The sequence below is a fragment of the Chiloscyllium plagiosum genome, unplaced genomic scaffold, assembly GCF_037043375.1.
Source record: "Chiloscyllium plagiosum isolate Xiang-an unplaced genomic scaffold, Cpla_swu_hap1 HiC_scaffold_1, whole genome shotgun sequence".
Lineage (NCBI taxonomy): Eukaryota > Metazoa > Chordata > Chondrichthyes > Orectolobiformes > Hemiscylliidae > Chiloscyllium > Chiloscyllium plagiosum.
In genome coordinates, this window is record NW_028270139.1 from 155,019,356 (window position 1) to 155,039,269 (window position 19,914).

A 19,914-nucleotide genomic window follows, 5' to 3' on the forward strand; every position below is an offset into this window, starting at 1 on the left:
AAACACAGAGGCATATACAGACACAGGAGAAAGCTTACCTGACAGTAGATTCAACACTTGCTCCACAATGCAAAACGATAAAAAGCTCATTGACAGCTCAACCTTGTCTTGTGTTGTACACTTGTCTCTGTTCAACAGTACAGGATGGGAATGGCTTGCATTGCAAAGGACTGAAGGCCGGTGATTCACCCATTTCCTTTTTTTCTAACCAACAAAACAGGAGTTTTCAGCTTCGAACCGTCTTGGAGCTCAGCAAAAAGAAAGTTGAATGCTTGTTGCCCCTTACACTCAAACATGTGAGCCAGGGATTGTCTTTGCTCTGTGAACCTCAAATAGAGTCTTTAGCATCATGGGGATTCTCGGATACTGGGAAGGGGTGAGGCGGAAGAGATCCGTGTGGCCGAGATTATAGTAGTAGTTGGATAATGACCTAGAGCTTAGCCTGCTCTTCGGCTCCTTTGTCGTCAGCTTGACAGCCTGTGGCTGCCCTTTGACCCCCTGAGCCCACCACAGACACTGTGCCCTCACCTCAAATACCCTCCAGATGTGAAAAGAGAAGTCCCCAACCTATTGCCATTGCAACCTACAGATGAGGACTCAGCTAACCATCACCGTGACAACCGTGGGGCCTAAAGCGTGTTGTAGAGTCATAGAGAGGCGTACATAGCAGAAAGGGCTCTTTGGCTCATTGAGTCTGCACTGACAGTAACGACTGCTAAAGGCATGCTAATTCCAATTACCTGAACGTATCCCATGTCCTTGAATGTTAGGATGTCAAGTGCTCATCCAGATATTTTTTAAAGGTTGAAAGGCCTCCACTATTTTCCCTGGCAGTACACTCCAGAGTCTCACCACCCTCTGAGTGAAAAAGCTTTTTTCTCAAATCTCTTCTGAATCTCCTGCCTGTTGCCCTCAAACTATGCCCTCTCATGATTTACCCCTCAACCAAGGGGGATACAGCTGCTCCTTACTCACCCTGTCCATGCTCCTCATAATTGCCTACACCTCAATCATGTCCCCCCTCAGCCTTCTCTGCTCTCAATAAAACAATCCTAGGCTCTCTAGTCTCTCCTATTAGGGAGATGGGGCTGCGACAGTCAGCACTTCAGTGAGATGGTGAAAGATGCTACATAGGTGCAAGTGCTTCTCTCTCCCAACGACTCTTGTAACAGCACATAGCTGTCAGTACAGCATCAGAGACAGCCTTGATCGTGTGCCTCATTGTACATGTAGATGTGCCACGTGCGTGCCCCCTGCAGACTAACAAGGCCTGGCACTCATTGAACCAAGCTGCTAACCGACGTCAAAGAGCTCCACTGCCTTGTGGATATCTAAGGAGAGCTGAGGACTAAGAGAAAAAGCAATGTCAAAAGTGCAGACTGATGACTCAATATGTAACTTATCCCAGAAATGCCTGCGGCTAAGGCAGTGCCGAACATAATACTTCACACTCCTTTAGCCTCAAGCTGAAGGGACATCCTGATGCCTGGGCAGCTCCGTTAGTTATGGATGAACATCCTGATGCCTGGGCAGCTCCGTTAGTTATGGATGGACATCCTGATGCCTGGGCAGCTCCGTTAGTTATGGATGGACATCCTGATGCCTAGGCAGCTCTGTTAGTTAAGGATGGACATCCTGATGTCTGGGCAGCTCCAGTAGGTTTGCCAAGTTGACAGAATCCATTGCAGCAGGCAAACAGCAAAACATCCAAAAAGAAAGAAGTTAGCAACTTTTTGATTGGCAGCTGGAGGACCAATATTGTGGATGCGGGATTGACAGACAATGGTGGCTGGTTGACAGTCCAGACAACAGTGATCACTATGGAACTGGATACACTGCAAAATGCCATAGTTCAGTACAAGGGACCAGAGTCGTCAAGAGCAGATCACTGAAAGAAAAGCTTTATATGTTCATTGGGTACGGGAAGAGTTCAAAAGAGGTGTGTGTTCAATCACTTCAAGGTGCACTCTTCTGTCAATAATAGAAGTGTGTGCCCTCAAAGATCAAGAATTCTATGTCTCTCGATTCAAACAGAGCCAGTTAACCCCAGGCACATTGTTTTGTTCTGGAAGCTGTCTAGTTTCTTGAGTGTTGTTGGAGTTGTACTCATCTAGGCAAATGGGAAGTACACACTCTTGATTTGTTAGGAGAAAGTGAGGACTGCAGATGCGGGAGATCAGTGTCGAAGAGTATGACGCAGGAAAAGAACAGCAGGTCAGGCAGCATCTGAGGAGCAGGAGAATCAACGTTTCGGGCATAAGTCCTTCATCCTGATGAAGGGCTTATGCCTGCAACATCAGTTCTCCTGCTCCTCGGATGCTGCCTGACCTGCTGTGCTTTTCCAGCACCATTAACTTTGACACTCTTGACTTGTGCCTGGTAGATGATGGTTAGGCTTTGGAGAGTTAAGTGCTGAGAACTGCTGTTATACTAACAGTATTTATTCGGCAAGTCTAGTTCAGCTTGTAGTTAATGATACTTCTCAAAATGTCGGTAGTGGGGGATTCAGTATTGGTGACTTCATTGAATGTCAAATGTGACTTCATTGGTTAGATTGTCCAATGTTGAAATGATCATTAACTTGGTCTCGTGTGACAATGTTCATTATCATTAATCAGCCCAAGTCTGAATGTTGTCAGGGTGTGGCTGAATTTAGAAATGTACTGCAGTAACTGAAGAATTAGTGCTGAATGTTGTGCAATTCACCAGCAAACATCCCCACTCCTGACCTTATGATGGTGGGAAGGTCATTTTGAAGGGGCAGCTGAAGATGGTTCACTCTCAACATTGTGGTTAGGTATACCCCCAACCAGAGGACACCCCCTGTCTCCCATTGACTCCAGTTTTCTCGGGGTCCTGGATGCCACAGTCAGTCGAATGTGACCTTGATGCCAAGAGCAGTCACTTTTATCTCACCTCTGTAACTGTAGTTTTTTTGGACCGAGATTGTAGCTGACACGTTGCGAAAATAACTGCTTCTTTTAGAGACAGTTATGCCTCAAGGTGTTCTGGAGACATCAAACGTCAGGATGTTGGTACAGGCGGATTTGATCACCAGACAAGATACTTTTTTTTTAATACGCTGGCTGCGATACAGATCACTTTCTGGTGCGCACCCAGGGCAAGAAAGCATTCCCTTGAAGATTTTTCATTCAAATGCCATTCCCATATTAACTTCATCAATATCCAGATTTTAAAGAAAAACAACCATTCCGTGACTCAGTCAAACAGATGATCTGCTGAAATTCACAGAGAATATATTTCAGGTAACTGTCTACAATACCACATGCTCAGCCAAGAGCCGAAAATATTGCTTAGTTCAAGTCGCTGGCATGAAACCTGTTATTGAAGCTATTTGATCTGTTTTCAGTAATTACAAATGGTATCTAAAAGTGAACACTGCTGTGCACTGAAACACTTGAGTAAAGTCCAACAGACTGCTAGGCTTCGATTACAAATGGCTACATCTCAGTCAGATGTGTTTCAGTGTAAAGAATGTCTGGAGCATGTATCAAAAGGCAACAGGTCCATCAGTAAAGTAACAACTTCATTGAAGACAAGACAGAGAAGTCATCACTGACTGCAATAAACAGTTCATCAAATGGGAGGATCGCTACCTTAAGTTATAATCTAGCGAGAACATTATCGCTGACAAATATCCAGAGAGTCTACTTGTTGTGACAGAGCTCGACATCAAATCCACGGTGGAGGAACTTAATGAAGGTATTGACTCACTTCTCATGGGCAAAGCTCCAGGTGCTGATGCTAAACAGCCTGAGTTCATTAAAGCTTGGGAAGTCAGAACTTTACAGGATCTGCACAAACTTTACTGTCTCTGCTTGGAAATAAAATCACTACTTAGTGCCGTCATCAATCTCAGGAAGATCGCCGAGCATGTGAGCGGAGCTGGTCTTTTAAAGCTTCTGGAGAAAATTGGTTGCCCTCCAAAATTCGAGTGGTGCTGGAAAAGCACAGCAGGTCAGGCAGCATCCGAACAGCAGGAAAATCGATGTATTGGGCAAAAGCCCTTCATCAGGAAATCCTGATGAATACCAGCGCCACTGAGCCACCCATACAGAAACCTGAAAGATTCTGACAGAAGAGAGAAATGCAAGAAAGCTCTTCCCAATCACTGGGGAGTCCAGAACCAGCGGTCACAGTCTCAGAATATGGGGGTAGGCCTTTTGGGACAAAGATGAGGAGAAATTTCCTCATCCAGAGAGTGGCGAACCTGTGGAAGACCTCGCCAGAGAAAGAGGTTGCAGCAAACAGGTTGTATATTTTCAAGAAGGAGTTAGATAACTTCTTATGGGTTGAGAGTGTGGTGCTGGAAAAGCACAGTGGGTCAGGCAGCATCCGAGGAGCAGGAGAATTGGTGTTTTGGACAAAAGCCCTTCATCAGGAATGATGAAGCGCTTATGCCCAAAATGTTGATCCTCCTGCTCCTCGGATGCTGCCTGGCCTGCTGTGCTTTTCCAGCACCACACTCTTGACTCTGATCTTCAGCATCTGCAGTCCTCATTTTCTCGTAGTTCTCATGGGTAAATGGCTGGAACAGGGTACTGAGTTCGATGAAATTGTCGTGATCATATTGAACAGCAGAGTAGGTCTGGAGGGCTACACCTGATCCTTTTTTCCCTAAGTTGCTATGTTTCAGAGAGATTTGAGAAGTCTGGCCACAGGGAGGTCAGAGAAATCAGAGAATCATTTAAAGATCCAACGAATCATTTGGCCCCTCAGGCGATGGTGTGCGCAGAGTTGACCATCGCTGCACAAGCCATTGTCGTCAGAGACAGAATGCTGCCACACGTGGTTGGAATGGGATGTGACCCTGCGATCTACGAACCCAGAAGGAACACCACTGGCACGAGCCCAGCTGAGAGCCATATTTGTTTTGGAAACGCTCTGTTAAAGTTCTGAAAGTGTCTGAGGTTGTGAGCTCAAGTCCCACTTTGGAGACTTTCTTTCATATTTCCAGCCTCTTCCTCCTGCGTTAAATGAAAGTTTGTGCTCGCTGTTTCCACTTGACAGGCTGAAATAGCTGCCCAGTGATTAGATGAGCCTTGACACGATTGGTGTTCGCTGTTAGCTGGGGATTTCGAAGATACCTAAGGTTGTTTGGCTTGCTGAGTAATTTACTATCTGGCCTCAGTAGGTAGCACTGCTCTGCGTTCCACTCTAGAGGTTTATATCGATTGATGAAGCTGACATCTTATTTCTGTACTGCATAAGGAGGTGACCCTTTTCATCTGAGACACTCAAACGAGTCACTGTCAATTTCCCATGAAGCTTTGAAGAACAGCAGTGGGATACTGCTAGGCTTTGGCATCCAAGTCAACACCTGTCCCTCAATCAGAGTAATAATGTTGAACTGTTAGTGGGATCTTGCTGTGCTTATGTTCACTGCCTCACTTCCTCTATTGCAATAATGACTGCAACTGAATTGCTTCAGTAGCCAAAACATGCTGTGTAATATTGGCAAGCTGTTAAAAGGCCACATATGAATGTGAATACTTTCTTTTTATCTAATGGAGGTAAATACTGTTTTCCAAAACATATTGGCATGAGTGTTATGCGAAGACGAAATCAGAGGGTGGGTGAGCAGGAAGGAAACAAATACACAGGGCAGCAAGGTGGCTCAGTAGTTAGCACTGCTGCCTCACAGCGCCAGGGACCCAGGTTCGATTCCAGCCTCAGGTGACTATGTGGAGTTTGTGCATTCTCCCTGTGTCTGCCTGGGTTTCCTCCCACAATCTAAAGATGTGCAGGTTAGGTGGATTATTAGGTTATTAGTCAGGGGTAAATGTTGGGGAATGGGTCTGGGTGGGTTACTCTTTGGAGGGCCAGTGTGGACTTGTTGGGCTGAAGGGCCTATTTCCACACTGTAGTGATTCTAATTCCAACATGGACACTTTATTCATGCCAAGGGATGAAGTCTGCATTCAGGCTTACTGATCACTGGGCAACTATAAAGGTTGCCATGGGAGCCTGTCCTAGAAAGTACCACCTTCTGGGCTGAACAAGTACCTAAAGGCAAAAGTCTATAAATCACTTCCTTTAAATAAGCCAATCAAACATCTGTGACTGGTACTTGAGGAGCGGAACACATTGGGACAATTGTTTTATTTTCAACCTAAACATTTTCAATTTAACTCCCTCTACAACCCTTCAAGCAATAAAACTAGTAATTTATGGGATGTATATATCATTGGAAAGACCACTATTTACTGCCCATCCTGAATTTCCCTTGAGATGAGAGTGAGTCTCATTTCTTGAGGATCTTCTGTCTTGCAGTGCAGGTATTTATACCAATGCCATCATGGAGGTTGCAACAGGACTTTAACACAGCGACAATTTAGGAATACAATTCCAAGTCAGGTGGTGGTCTTCCCATGCCGTTGCTAGCTTTGTTCTTCTAACTGTGACAGGGCCCTGTTTATGGAAAGTGCTTTCAAACAACCTCAGTGAGATTTTGTAAATGGCACATGCTGCTGCCAAATGTGCACCTCAGATGGAGCGAATGAAAGTTGAACGTGGTGGATGTGGCACCAGTCAAGTGGGCTGCTTTATCCGAGATGTGGTCAAGCTTCTTGAGTGTTGTTGGAGCTGCACCCATCCAGGCAAGTGGGGAGTTTTCCATCACACTCCTTACCTGTGCCTTGTGGATGGTGGACAGGCTTTAGGGAGTCAGGAGGTTAGTTGCTTGCTGCAGAATTCCTCATGAAGGCCCGAAACATCGCTTCTCCTGCTTTTCAGATGCTGCCTGACAGGCTGTGCTTTTCCAGGCTGTCTTTGATGCAGTATTCCTGGACTCTCACCTACTCTGGTGGTGACAATGTTGATGTGGTTCAACTTCAGATCAATGGTTACCCCTAGAATATTGTTAGTGAGGGATGGTAATGTCAGGGCCAATTCTTAGACTCTCACTTGTCAGGAATGGTCATTCCTTAGTGCTTGAATTGTTAGAGCTACACTCATCCAGGCAGGTGAGGAGTATTTCATCACACTCCTGAGTTGTACTTTGTAGATACTGGATAGGCTTTGTTGAGTTTGGAGGTGAGCCACTTGCCCAAGAATTGCCAATTTCTGGCTTATGTACAAGCTCTGGTATTCACGTCTCTGGGCCAGTTATGTTTCTGGGCAATGATATGTAATTCTCAGAATATTGGTGGTGGGTGTTTAATGCCATTCACCAAGCTATGCTTTGGCACATATCTGTGTTGTTTCTTGATTTATTGGCATCCTGAGTTCCAGAGGTGAGGTGAAAGTGACTGCCCTTTGACAACAAGGCCACATTTGACCGAATATGGCCACACGAAGCCCTAGCAGAACTGGAGTCAATGGGTATCGGGACAAACTCTTCACTGGTTGGTGTCATATCTGGCACACAGAAAGGTGCTTATGATTATTGGATGTCAATTATCTCAGCTCCAGGACATCTCTGGGTAAATATTTCCCAATTAACCTATCCAGACATGTTAGGACACACCTCTGGAACAGGCAGGACTTGAACTTGGGTCTCCTGCCTCAGAGGTAGCTTCCTCAGAATAGTATCTTAGGCCCAACCGTCTTCAGTTGCTCCATCAATGACCTTCCCTCCAATGGCAGGTCAGAAGTGGGGATGTTCACAGATGATTGTGCAGTGTTCAGCACCATTCCGGACGCCTCAGATACTGAAACAGTCCATGTTCTAATACAGCAAGACCTGGGCAATATCCAGGCTTGGGCTGATAAGTGGCAAGTAACTATTGATAATCTATATTAATGTCTTGGATGCATTAAAGTACTATCACCAAATTTGCACATGACACTAAAATAAATGGGAAGACAAGTTGCAACAAAGAGAATAGAATTTTACAAATGGGTATGATTACGTGAATGGGCCAAAATTTGGCAGGTGAAGCTTAATTGCACAAGTGCGAAGTTATCCACCTTGGTCACAATAGTTGAAAGGCAACTCATTATATAAATGGAGTGAAACTTCAAAATGGAGAATTGCAGAAACCTAGTATGTGGGTAATCAGGTAGGCAAATAGAATTTGGCATTTATTGTTAAGAAAATAGTGTATAAAAGTAAGCAAGTATGGCAGCAGTTGTACAAAGCATGAGTGAGAATGCACCTGAAGTATTGTGTACAATTTTGGTCTTCTTACTTGAGGAGGGGTGTAGTTACATTGGAGAAACTGAGGACTGCAGATGCTGGAGATGAGAGTCAAGAGTGTGTTACTGGAAAAGCACAACAGGTCAGGCAGCATTCGAGGAGCAGGAGAGTCGAGACTTTGGGCATAAGCCCTTCATCAGGAAGGAATGTAGTTACATGGAGGCAGTTCAAAGGAAGTTCACTAGATTGATTCCAGAGATGACGGGTTTGTCTTATGAAGAGAGATTGAGCAGTTTAGGCCTATACTGTTTGTAGCTTAGAAGAATGAGATGAGATCTAATTGAGGTACAGAAGATGCTAAAGATGACAAAGTAGATATAGAGAGGATGTTTCCACATGTGGAGCAATCTAGAACGAGAGGTCATCGTTTTCGGATAATGTGTGGCAGATTTAAAACAGAGCTGAAAGGGCCATAAATGAGTGGAATTCATTAGCACAGAGTATCGTGGATGCCAGGAAATTGAATGAAAATAAGAATGAAACAGACTAGATTAGATTACTTACAGTGTGGAAACAGGCCCTTTCACCCAACAAGTCCACGCCAACCCGCCACCCACCCAGACCCATTCCCTTACACCTAACACTACGGGCAATTTAGCATGGCCAATTCACCTAACCTGCACATCTTTGTGACTGTGGGAGAAAACCGGGGAGAATGTGCAAACTCCACACAGACAGTCGCCTGAGGCGGGAATTGAACCCAGGTCTCTGGCACTGTGAGGCAGCAGTGCTAACCACCGTGCCACCGTGCCGCCCACAAGCTTTTAATTAGTAACTGATTGAAGGGTTATGGAGAATGGGTGTGAAAGTGGAGTCGAGTTTGAGATGAGATCAGCCATGATCTTATTAAGTAATGGTGCAGGCTTGAGGGGCCGAATTGCCCGCTCCTGCTCCTCGTTCTTATAATTTAACAATCATCCCTTGACATTCAATGGTGTTACCATCACCAAATCTTCCACTAGCAACATCATTTGGCCAGAAACTCAATTGGACTTGCTATATAAATACAGTAGCTACAAAAACTGATCAGAAACTGGGAATTCAATGGCACATATCTCATCTTCTGGGTCCCAAACGCCTGCCCACCATGGCACAAGACAGGGGTGTTATGGAATACTCCCCACTGGATGGATGAAGCTGCAATGACTCTCAAGAAGCCTGCCACTATCTAAGATGAAGGAGCCCACTTGATTGGCACCGCATCCATTCCTCAACTATTGATGTTCAATAGCAGCTGTGGGTACCATTTACAAGATGCACTGCAGAAATTCACCAAGGCTCTTTAGGCTGTACCTCCTCATACATCTATGGTCACCATCATCCAGAAGAGCAAAGGTAGCAGATACATGGGAACACCAACACCTGCAAGTTCCCCTTCAAGCCACTCACCATCCTGACTTGAAAATATAATGCTGTGTCACTTGGAACTCCCTCCCTCAAAGCATTGTGGGTCCATCTACTGCACAAGCACTGCAGCAGTTCAAGCAGAGTCCTCGCAGCTACCTGCTCAAGGGCAATACATACTACCCTGGCCAGAGATGCCCACATTTCTTGAATAAATAAAAAGCTATGCCTTACATTAGTGCCAGAAGCAGATTGGAAGGTTATCAATTTATATTTTGACTACATGTCATTGGTAAGATTGGGATTAATTCTCCATCTTTAGGTGTCCCAAGTTAGGTGGGCATTTTATCAGTCATTGTAACCAAGTAGATGTCTAGACCGCCTCAGAGAGCAGGTAAGGTTCAACCAAGTTGTCATGGATTGAAATCAATCCTAGGGTAATACAGATTTCCACTTTTATGGGCTTTAATTAACCCATTGATTTTATGACAATTCCACAGCTGAATTCATATTCTTGAACAACCATTGTGGGAGATGAGATCATGTTCTCTGCTTTAAAGGTTCCGGGAGAACATAAACTTAGACCTTTAGGCTGTTTCTATGCTGTAAATTACATGTAGTTCTGTTTAATTATTATCCAAGCCATTGAATTATTGGTGACATAACCATACTCTATTATATTTACGAGTTTCCCTACATCTCTGAAGGGTAATCTATACTCATTCACTGCAGACTAGCATCGAGCAATCATTTACAGAGCAAAGAATTGCAGATTGGATTGACAGATCTGATCGGTTAACAATATTTCAGTACAGATTTAAAATTAGGGAAACAGAGCGAGAGAAAAGAAAAATCAAAAGCCAAAGGTAACGTTGCCATATTCCTACCAGATCATAGGACTTAGGGAGAGGTGCCTCTGGTAGTACCGTGATGGTATCTGGACTTCAGGGATTCATTTTGAGGAGAGAGTGTACAAATTAGATCTGTTTTCTTTCAAAGATTAAGGGGTAATCTGATCAATGTCTTCAAGATATTAACAGGGAGAAAACAAGGTAGATAAAGATAAATTATTTCCACTGGTTGGGGATTCTAGAACGAGGGGGCATCGTCAGAGAATTAGGGCCAGACTGTTCAGGAGAGATGTTGGAAGCACTTCTATACATTCTAACTTCTCGAGGTTTGGAACTCCCTTCCACAAATGGCAGTGAATGCTGAATGAATTGTTAATTTTAAGTCAGAGAGACACATTTTTATGAAGTAAAGTTAGGTAGAGGAAGGTGAGGAAGAAAGTGATAGATCGAAGAGGAGGATGGAGCAGAGCAGATAGATGGGAAAGTGGTGCTAAGTTGGAGGCTTGGGACTAGGATAATGTGGCAGGGAGAGGAAATGAGGAAATTGCTGAAATCCACATTGATGCTGTGTGGTTGCAAGATCCCAAGGGTTTGACAATGGAAGAGGCCGAGGACCTGCATGTCCTTGATGGAGTGGGAGGGGGAGTTGAAGTGTTCAGCCATGGGGTGGTGGGGATTGTTGTGCGGGTGCCCCAGAGATGTTCTTTGAAATGATCCGCAAGTAGATGTCCTGTCTCCCTGATGTAGAGAAGACCACATTGTGTGCAATGGATATAGCAGATGACATTGGTGGAGGTACAGATAAATTTATGATCGATCCTTTGGGGCCTTGGTCGGAGGTGAGGGAAGTGGTTTGGAACAAGTTTTGCACTTGCTGTGGTGGCAGGGGAAGGTACTGGGAGTGGGGTGTGGGCTAGTGGAGGACGTGGACCTGACAAGGGAATTGCAGAGGGAATGGCCTTTTTAGAATGCTGATAGGGGTGGGGAGGGTAATATATCTCTGGTGGTGAGGCCTGGTTGTAGGTGGTGGAAGTGGCGGAGGATGATGCGATGTATGCGGAGGTTGGTGGGTGGAAGGTGAGGACCAGGGGGATTCTGTCCTTGTTGTGTTGGGAGGGGTGGGATTCAAGGGCGATGGTACAGGAAGTGGAGGAGATGCACTGGAGAGCATCATCAACCACGTGGGGAGGGAAATTGTGATCTTGGAAGAAGGAGGTCATTTGGGATTTTCTAAGGTGGAATTAGTCATCCTGGGAACATGTGCGGCAGAGGCAGGGGAATTGGGAATAAGGGATGGTGTTTTTACAGGAGGTAGGGTGGGAAGAGGTACAGTCGAGGTGGCTGTGGGAGTTGGTAGGCTTGTAGTAGATGTCCGTGGTTAGTCGGTTGAATGGCCTACTCCTGATCCAGTAATTAACCTGAGGGTCACCACACCTCAGGCAAGGAGAGAGGTTGAGAAGAAAAGTCCTTCATGGTAACCTCAGCCAGTGTGAGAATCAAACCCATGTTATTGGCATCACTCTGCATTACAAACCAGCTGTCCAGCCAACTGAGCTAGCCAAACTCCAAACACTTCTTTGTTTCACCAAATTAGGCAAGTCCACAGTCACAACATGTTGTTAAACTCACTAACTTCTGAAAAGTTGGATTTTGAATCACATGTCAGTTCACACAAAGTGAGCTCCTTTGACATGCATCTATTGTTATGGTGATGAATGTAAATGAGTAATTGTTTTGCCTGAGTATTAGGAGTACAAATCATCAGGGGAAGTGATTAAGAAAAATACAAAAACTCTTAAGTTTGAAAGTGAGAAGATAATTGGTAACCTTAGGGGACACACCCACTGTATCCATCCATACTAAAAGATGTTTGGAACGAAACAACAGCAACATTATTGCATATATTAATAAATATGTACACAAATCTATTCCGAAAAGGAATTGTGCCAGAGGACTGAAGGAAGCGTGTATTAGAAAAGCATCATGAAACTGAAAATATAATTGAGTGAGCAGTGCAGGTTTTAATACAGAATGCACACTTATTGAATTACTTAAAGAAATAACAGAAAAAATAGATAAATATAATAGATGTCATATATTTGGAATTTCAAGTGGCTCTGTTGGCAGCTGAAGAGTGTCACTGGGTCCTTCATTGGCTAAAGCAGCTATCTACTGCAGGCTAATGGATATTCAATGCAGCCTCTTGAGAAATAGATTAGTTTTGGGCCATCTTCTGTTCCAACTCTTTAGGTCAATGAAAACCAAACCCCCAGGAGTTGGCAGGGGCATGAAATGGAAAGCAGTGTCACTCTGTAACACAGTCTTCTCATCCTGGGCTCTAGACATGATGCAGAGTGAGTTTCATTCTGTACCTAACTTGGCGATGGCTGTTGTCCTTGGACAAGTAGCGAATATTGGCAAGGCTGGGGTTTATTATCCAGGGAAAGTTTGACTTTGGATCTTCTCCCTAGACTGCTGTTGTCTTTGGGAGTAGGTCAAGAACTCTAAAATGAGGTCCAATGTGCTGGATACTGAAAGTAATTACCTAAATCCATTTTTGACTCTGGAAATATCCCATTAAATCAGAACTATTTTTCAGAGTTAAAAAAAAGTGCGGCACAAATTTTAACCAGTACCAAACGAAACTAAGACCGCCCTGGGTCCAGTCTATGAGATTGTTAAGCAACTTTCATGGAAATGCTCCCCTTTCTCTTCAGACATCACTGGTGCAAAATGTTTCCAGTACTTGCACTTATTAATAATTTATCACAAAAGTAAGTGATGTGATAATAAGAATAAACACTTGTTTCTGAAAATTAATTCACAGTCGTAGAGAGCTATACAGATCAATAGCCGCAGAAAAAAAGCCTTCAGCCCATAATGCCTGAGCCAGTCAAAAACAGCCACCTCACTATCCTCATCCCTATTTTCCTGCACTTGGCCCATAGCCTGGTATGTCTTGATAACACATCTAACCACTTCTTAAATGTTATGAGTGTTTCTGCCTCTCCCACCCTTACAGGAAGTGGCTTCCAGATTCCCACCACCCTCTGGGTGAAAAAGTTTATCCTCACATCTCCTCTAAACCTCCTGCCCCTTACCTTAAATCTATGCCCCAGTCCTTGATCACTTCAACAAGGGAATATATTTCTTCCTGTCTACCCTGTCCATGCCCATCATAATTTTATATATCCGAGTCACGACCGTCTCAATCACCTTTGCTCTAAGGAGAACGACCCCAGACTGTCCAATCTCTCTTCATCACTCCAGCTCAGCAACATCCTGGTAAATCTCCCCTCCACCCTCTGGAGTACAGTCACTTGACTCCCCTAATTTGGATTCTGGAACTGCACAGACTCATGGTTAGGTACAGCCCAATCAATCTGGTACAATATGAATAGTTTGCTTTTGCATCTGAGTTGAAGGATGAACCTGCTCTGGTCATTTTGAATATGAGTTGCAATTTGCTTCAGTGGTGAGGGCAAGATTTGTTTCTCCTGAGAGTTATATATCCGTGGAATTGGATGAAGAAAGATGGATGGTTGCTCACTGACACCTGCAGCCACGCGTGGCCTCGATTCTGTGTTCCTAATATTTAATAACTATGTGTTTGTTATTCGAAGACAGTCTACTTGCATATTGAAAAGGTCCATCGGTGTACTTGGGAGCGCTGTGCCTCTGAATCAGAATGTCTGGGTTTGGGTCCCGCCCCAGAACTCCAAAACTCAATACCCAAGGAAAATGTGTTCACAGCTTTGAGTATCAAACTCCAAATACACATCAATGGCAGGCAGTAAAAGTGAGAGGGATTATAGGTCAGTCATATATCATAGAGTCACAGAGATGTAAATCACGGAAGCAGACCCTTAAGTCCAACACATCCATGCCAATCAGATATCCTAAACTAATCTAGTCCCATTTGCCAGCATTTGGCCCATATCCCTCCAAACCCTTCCTATTCATTGACCCATCCAGATGTCTTTTAAATGTTGTAATTGTACCCGCCTCCACCACTTTCTCTGGCAGCGTATTCCATACACGCACCACCCTCTGCAAGAAAACGTTTCCCCTTAGGACCCTTTTATATCATTCCCCTCTCACCTTAAACTCATGCCCTCTAGTTTTGGATGCCCCTACCTCAGGAAAAAGACTTTGTCTGTCCACCCTATCCATGACCATCATGATTTTATAAACTTCTATAAGACCACCCCTCAGTCTCTGATGCTCCAGGGAGAACAGCCCCAGCCAATTCAGCCTCTCCCTTCAGCTGAAATGTTCCAACCCCAGCAACATCCTCATAAATCTTTTCTGAACCCTTTCAAATTTGACAAGATCTTTCCTATGGCAGGGTGACCAGAATTGAATGCAGTATTCCAAAAATGGCCGAAAGCAATGTCCTATACAGCTGCAATATGACATCCCAACTCCTATATTCAATAAAGGCAAGCATAGCAAACGCCTTCTTCACTACCCTGTCTACCTGCGACTCCAACATTGAGGATCTATGATCCTGCACCAAAAGGCTCTTGTGTTAGAAAGAAAGCTAGGGCCTCTACCATTGTTGTCTGTAGCTCCAGATCTCAATGTGCACGTGAAGGTCATTCAGACTCCCAGATCACTGAGGAGATAGAGACCTGAAATGTTAATTCTGCTTCTCTCTCTCCACAGATGCTGACTGACTTGCTGAATTTTCCCACTGCTTTATCTTTCTGTTTCAGATTTCCATCATTAGCAGTACTTAGCTCTCGTAAGAGTACAATGTTGACTTGTTAATGTCTGATTGCATCTTTATGTGATTTCAGGTGTTTCTTATTGGCCTGATAGCAGACAGGAAGTTCCAACACTTCAACGCTGTCCTTGAAGCTTATATCCGACAGCACTTCAGCGCCACTTTGGCTTATAAGTATGTTTTACCGAGAAAATGTTTGTGTTTTTCTTTTAAACCAGCTATAGTTTAAATGGATCAGTCAGAGGTCGCTGACTTCAATTGCATCTGTGACCCCTGAGCAGAAGTCAGCAGAAGAGAAACTCTCTCTGAAAGTCGGAGCAGTCAGTTGAGGCAAGATTACATTAGAAAGAAAGGCTGATGTTATGAAAGGTTGCCTGGGAACTAGCTGCGCATTGGGTTGTGGTTTGACAAGAGAAGCCCTACTGGTCTTGGTTATCAACTCAAACTTCCAGCTATGTTCAGAAAATAAGCCAAAGATGGGAAGAAGCCATTGTATTCAAGAAAGCCAAACTTCCTTGATTCCAATCCCTGTGTCCATGTTCTGAATGGAGCTCCATATGGCTCAGTGGCTGGCACTGCTGCCTCACAGCGCCACAGACCCGGGCGACTGTCTGTGTGGAGTTTGCACATTCTCCCCCGTGTCTGCGTGGGTTTCCTCCAGGTGCTCCGGTTTCCTCCCACAGACCAAAGATGTGCATGTTAGATGAATTGGCCATGCTAAATTGCCCACAGTGTTCAGGGCTATGTAGGTTAGGTGCATTTGTCAAGGGTAAATGTAGGATAGGGGGAATGGGTCTGGGTGGGTTACTCTTCAGAGGGTTGGTGTGGACTTGTTGGGCCAAAGGGCCTGTTTCTGCACTATAGGGATTCTATGAAATTTCATTCCTACTGCACGTCTATCCGGCTCGGCAGCTCATTCTAAATATTTGACAACCTTTATATAAGGAGCTTCCTTCAGGTGTATTTCTCACTGGCTTCAGTTTACGATATCAGGTTTCACTACATCTCCTTGTTTTGAAATTAAACTTGGAATTAAATTAACTTCCCTGAACCATTTGTTGTGCAATGAGCTGTTATAAACAGAAATGCACTGCCTGGCATGTCAGATTTGAGCATAACTTTAAAAACAGTTTTGAATAAATACTGTACTTGAGAAGGAAAGATTGCCAGGGTACGGGGAAGGAGTAGTGCTGTTGAATTGAATTGAATTGAATTTATTGTCCCGTGTACCGAGGCACAGTGAAAAGCTTTGTATTGCGAGCAATACAGGCAGATCACAGTTAAGTAGCATAGATAGGTAAATATTAGGTAAACAGCGGCAAAAACAAAAACACAGGTACAGGCGAATGTTAAGAGTTTGTGAGTCCATTCAGTATTCTAACAACAATAGGGTAGAAACTGTTTCAAAGCCGGCTCGTGCATGTGTTCAGGCTTCTGTACCTTCTCCCCGATGGTACAGGTTGTAGAAAAACATTGTCAGGGTGGGATGGATGGGTGAACTGATAGCTGTTGCAAGTAGCAGGCGCAGGAATGATGGATGAATAGCCTTCTTCTGTGCTTTACAATTCCACGATTTATGTCTCTCCATCGTTAATTTTCTTTATTCTTTCTTGGGATGTGAGTGGCACTGTCAAGCCCAGCATCCCTCAATTCCCTTGAATAGAATGGCTTCCTCAGCCAGTTCTCAGAAGTCTCAGAATCTTAGAATTAGCTTTATGGTCACATCGACTCAAATGAAAAGTTTACAAGTCGTCACTTAGTGTGCCTCTTCGATACAAAAATACCTTGATACAGGTTCTTAAATACGAATTCTCAGGGAAAAAACAAATTGGAAAATAAAGAAGTAAAAAGTCCAGCATTACGGATCTTAGGGATGAATTAGAAAAATGAAGAGATTAAAGAGTTCAGAATTACAGAATTCAAAGGGTAGTTCGGACTCAACCTCATTTCTTTCGTTCAGGAGTCACGGGCAGGTCACACTGCTATGGGTGCTACAATTCCCTTCCTTAAGGGACATCACTGAACCAGATGTGCTTTTACAACAATTGACAGTGACGACACGGAGACCTATAATACCATTAGCTCATTGGCACATGTTTTACACAGAGGAAAGAGTTTGCATTTTTATAGCATCGTTCATGACTTCAGACCATTCCAAAATGGTTTACAACCAGAAAGTGAAGTTAATCTTGCATTGTGGGAGAGTTTAATTTACACATCCCATATGAACATACGAATTAGGAAGAGTAGGCTCCTCGATACTTCAAGCCCAGCTGCACCATTCAGTCAGATAAACCCACCTTCCCTTGATAACTCTCTATCCCCTTCTTATCAAGAATCTATCTATGTCTAACTTAAAATATTCAGGGGCTCTGCTTCCACCACCTTCTGAGGAAGACTGTTCCAAATAGTCATGATCATCTGTGAGGAAAAAAAATCTCCTTATCTCAGTCTTAAACAGTCTTCGTCTTTAAACAGTGGCCCTCTGATTTTCTAACAATCTCACACAAGTAGCAAGATTGTAATTACAGTATGATTTGCTTTCAGTTGTATTGATTAACGGATAAATAATGGTCAGGACATCACTGACAGCTTTATTGCTCAACTCCAAAAGGCTCCCACTTGAGATGGGGGTCTCAGTTCAATGTTTCATCTCGAAGTAGGTACATCTGAATGGGCAAATCTTGCTCAGTACTGCACTGAGATGCCAGCCTTGTGCATGAGTCCTGGAGTGCGGCGTGACCTGTAACTTTGTGATTCAGAAATGAGAAATCAAACAACAGAGCCAAATGTTCGCTCGTCACACTGTCATCCATTCAGAACTTAGAGTTTGTCCTGACAGATGCAATTCATGTTTGCCTATCCAACTTTAGTTAGTTAGTTAAGCTTGGAGCTGCTTTGAGCTATGAATGAAGATACTCAGCTCCTATTCGAGGGAAACCTGCCTTCAGCAAGCCCATGTTCCATGCGTTCCATGCAAATTGGTACAGTGCAAAGAAGGTCAAAAAGGCAAATGTGAGGCTCAAAGATTGCGTGGGAGATAAGGGTTCGAATTCATGGGACGTTGACACCAGCACAGGGGATGAGGGAGCAGTTCTGACCAGACTTCTGGTGAATCGCTTAACGAGGGCTGTGGAAAGGGCTTTAAACTTAATAGTAGGGGGATGAGTTCAGTTCCGTGGAAAGTTATGGAAAATATCTTGAGAGTGGTCAAGGAACCTGGCTTTGTGCTCGATGGAGTTTAGAAGGATGAAGGGGAATTTGATTGAAATTTACAGAACACTGAAAGGCCTGGATAGAGTGGATGTGGAGAAGATGTTTCCATGAGTAGGAGAGACTGGGACCAGAGGGCACAGCCTCAGGGTGAAGGGACGATGCTTTAGAACTGAGATGAGGAGGAATTTCTTCAGCCAGAGGGTGGTGAATCTGTGGTAACATATTGCTGCAAAGAGCTGTGGAGGCCAAGTCACTGAGGGTATTTAAGACATAGATAGATTCTTGATTAGTAAGGGGATCGGGAGGTATGTAAAGAAGGCAGGAGAATGGGTTTGAGGAACATAGCAGCCATGATTGATTGGCAGAGCAAACTTGATGGGCTGAATGGCCTAATTATGTCGCTATATGTTATGGTCATATGGTCACTCAGGAAAAGAGGAGAGAGAAAAACAAGTGGACAAAATAACAGACTGAGGTAAAAACAATGACTGCAGATGCTGGAAACCAGATTCTGGATCAGTGGTGCTGGAAGAGCACAGCAATTCAGGCAGCATCCGAGGACAGGCAAAATCAACGTTTCGGGCAAAAGCCCTTCATTAGCCTGATGAAGGACTTTTCCCCGAAACGTTGATTTTGCCTGTCCTCGGATGCTGCCTGAATTGCTGTGCTCTTCCAGCACCACTGATCCAGAAAATAACAGACTGTTCCATTCTGTTTAACCATCTCTAATGTTGAAACCTCTCGTTACAGGAAGCTATTGTCTGTGCTAACGAGCTACGTTGATATTGCAAGCCGTGGTTTGGAATGTGAGCCTCTGAAACGAGCTTTCAAAGCATTAGAATACATCTTTAAGTTCACAGTCCGATCAAGATGCCTTTACTCACAGTGAGTTCTTCTCTACCACTTAGACCTATCATTGAATGATCTCCCAGTACCACTGCTGAATCAGTTCTGAATATGAAACGTTTTGTTGCTGCCCAGTGCAAACCCAATATGCTGAATGGCCTCTTCTGTACTGAAAGGACTCTTCTGTGAGTCAGAGGTTTTTCATAGGGTTCAGTCTGATTTGATTGAAGTGGTTGTTGAATTGGATTTGTTCTGGTTCAGGTCAATTGTCAGGCAATGCTTTCATTCTGTTCGCAATATTGACCGAGCGAGCGGAGTTCAGGCACTCATACACAATTCATGGAATCCTCGAACTCATCGGGAGGTCATTTGGTTATTGTGCCTGTACTGACTCTTTGCAGGAGCTATCTAGTTAAACCGTTCATTTGCTCTTTCCATAGCCTCGAATCATTCCTCCCTTCAAATGTTTATCTCATTCTTTTACTAACTATTGACAAAATGTATTCATGGGATCCGGGCACCATTGGTGAATCAGCATTGAGTGCATATTCCCTAATTGCCTAAGGTCAAGGATCAACCAAATTGCTGGGGGTCAACAGTCAAAAGTAGACTAGAACAAGTAAGATGCAGATTTCCTTCCCTAAAGGGCATTAGTGAATCAAGTGGGATTTTATGACAGCTAGCAGCGGTCACTTCGCCACCATTAGGTTTTTTTTTTAAATTCCACATTTTTATTGAATACAGATTTTGCCACCTGCTATTGCAAC

General features: G+C 44.0%; 1 protein-coding gene across 2 annotated transcripts in view; it reads left to right on the plus strand.

Moving 5' to 3' along the window:
- The window catches only part of LOC122553785 (dedicator of cytokinesis protein 2-like), a 1,246,386-nt gene that overhangs the window by 331,922 nt on the left and 894,550 nt on the right, over positions 1-19,914 (plus strand). For both annotated transcript variants that reach the window (XM_087991733.1, XM_043698147.2), the window contains exons 21-22: positions 15,159-15,259; positions 19,052-19,186. In XM_087991733.1, the coding sequence (XP_087847859.1) occupies positions 15,159-15,259; positions 19,052-19,186 (236 nt within the window). The remainder of the gene's footprint in view (positions 1-15,158; positions 15,260-19,051; positions 19,187-19,914) is intronic.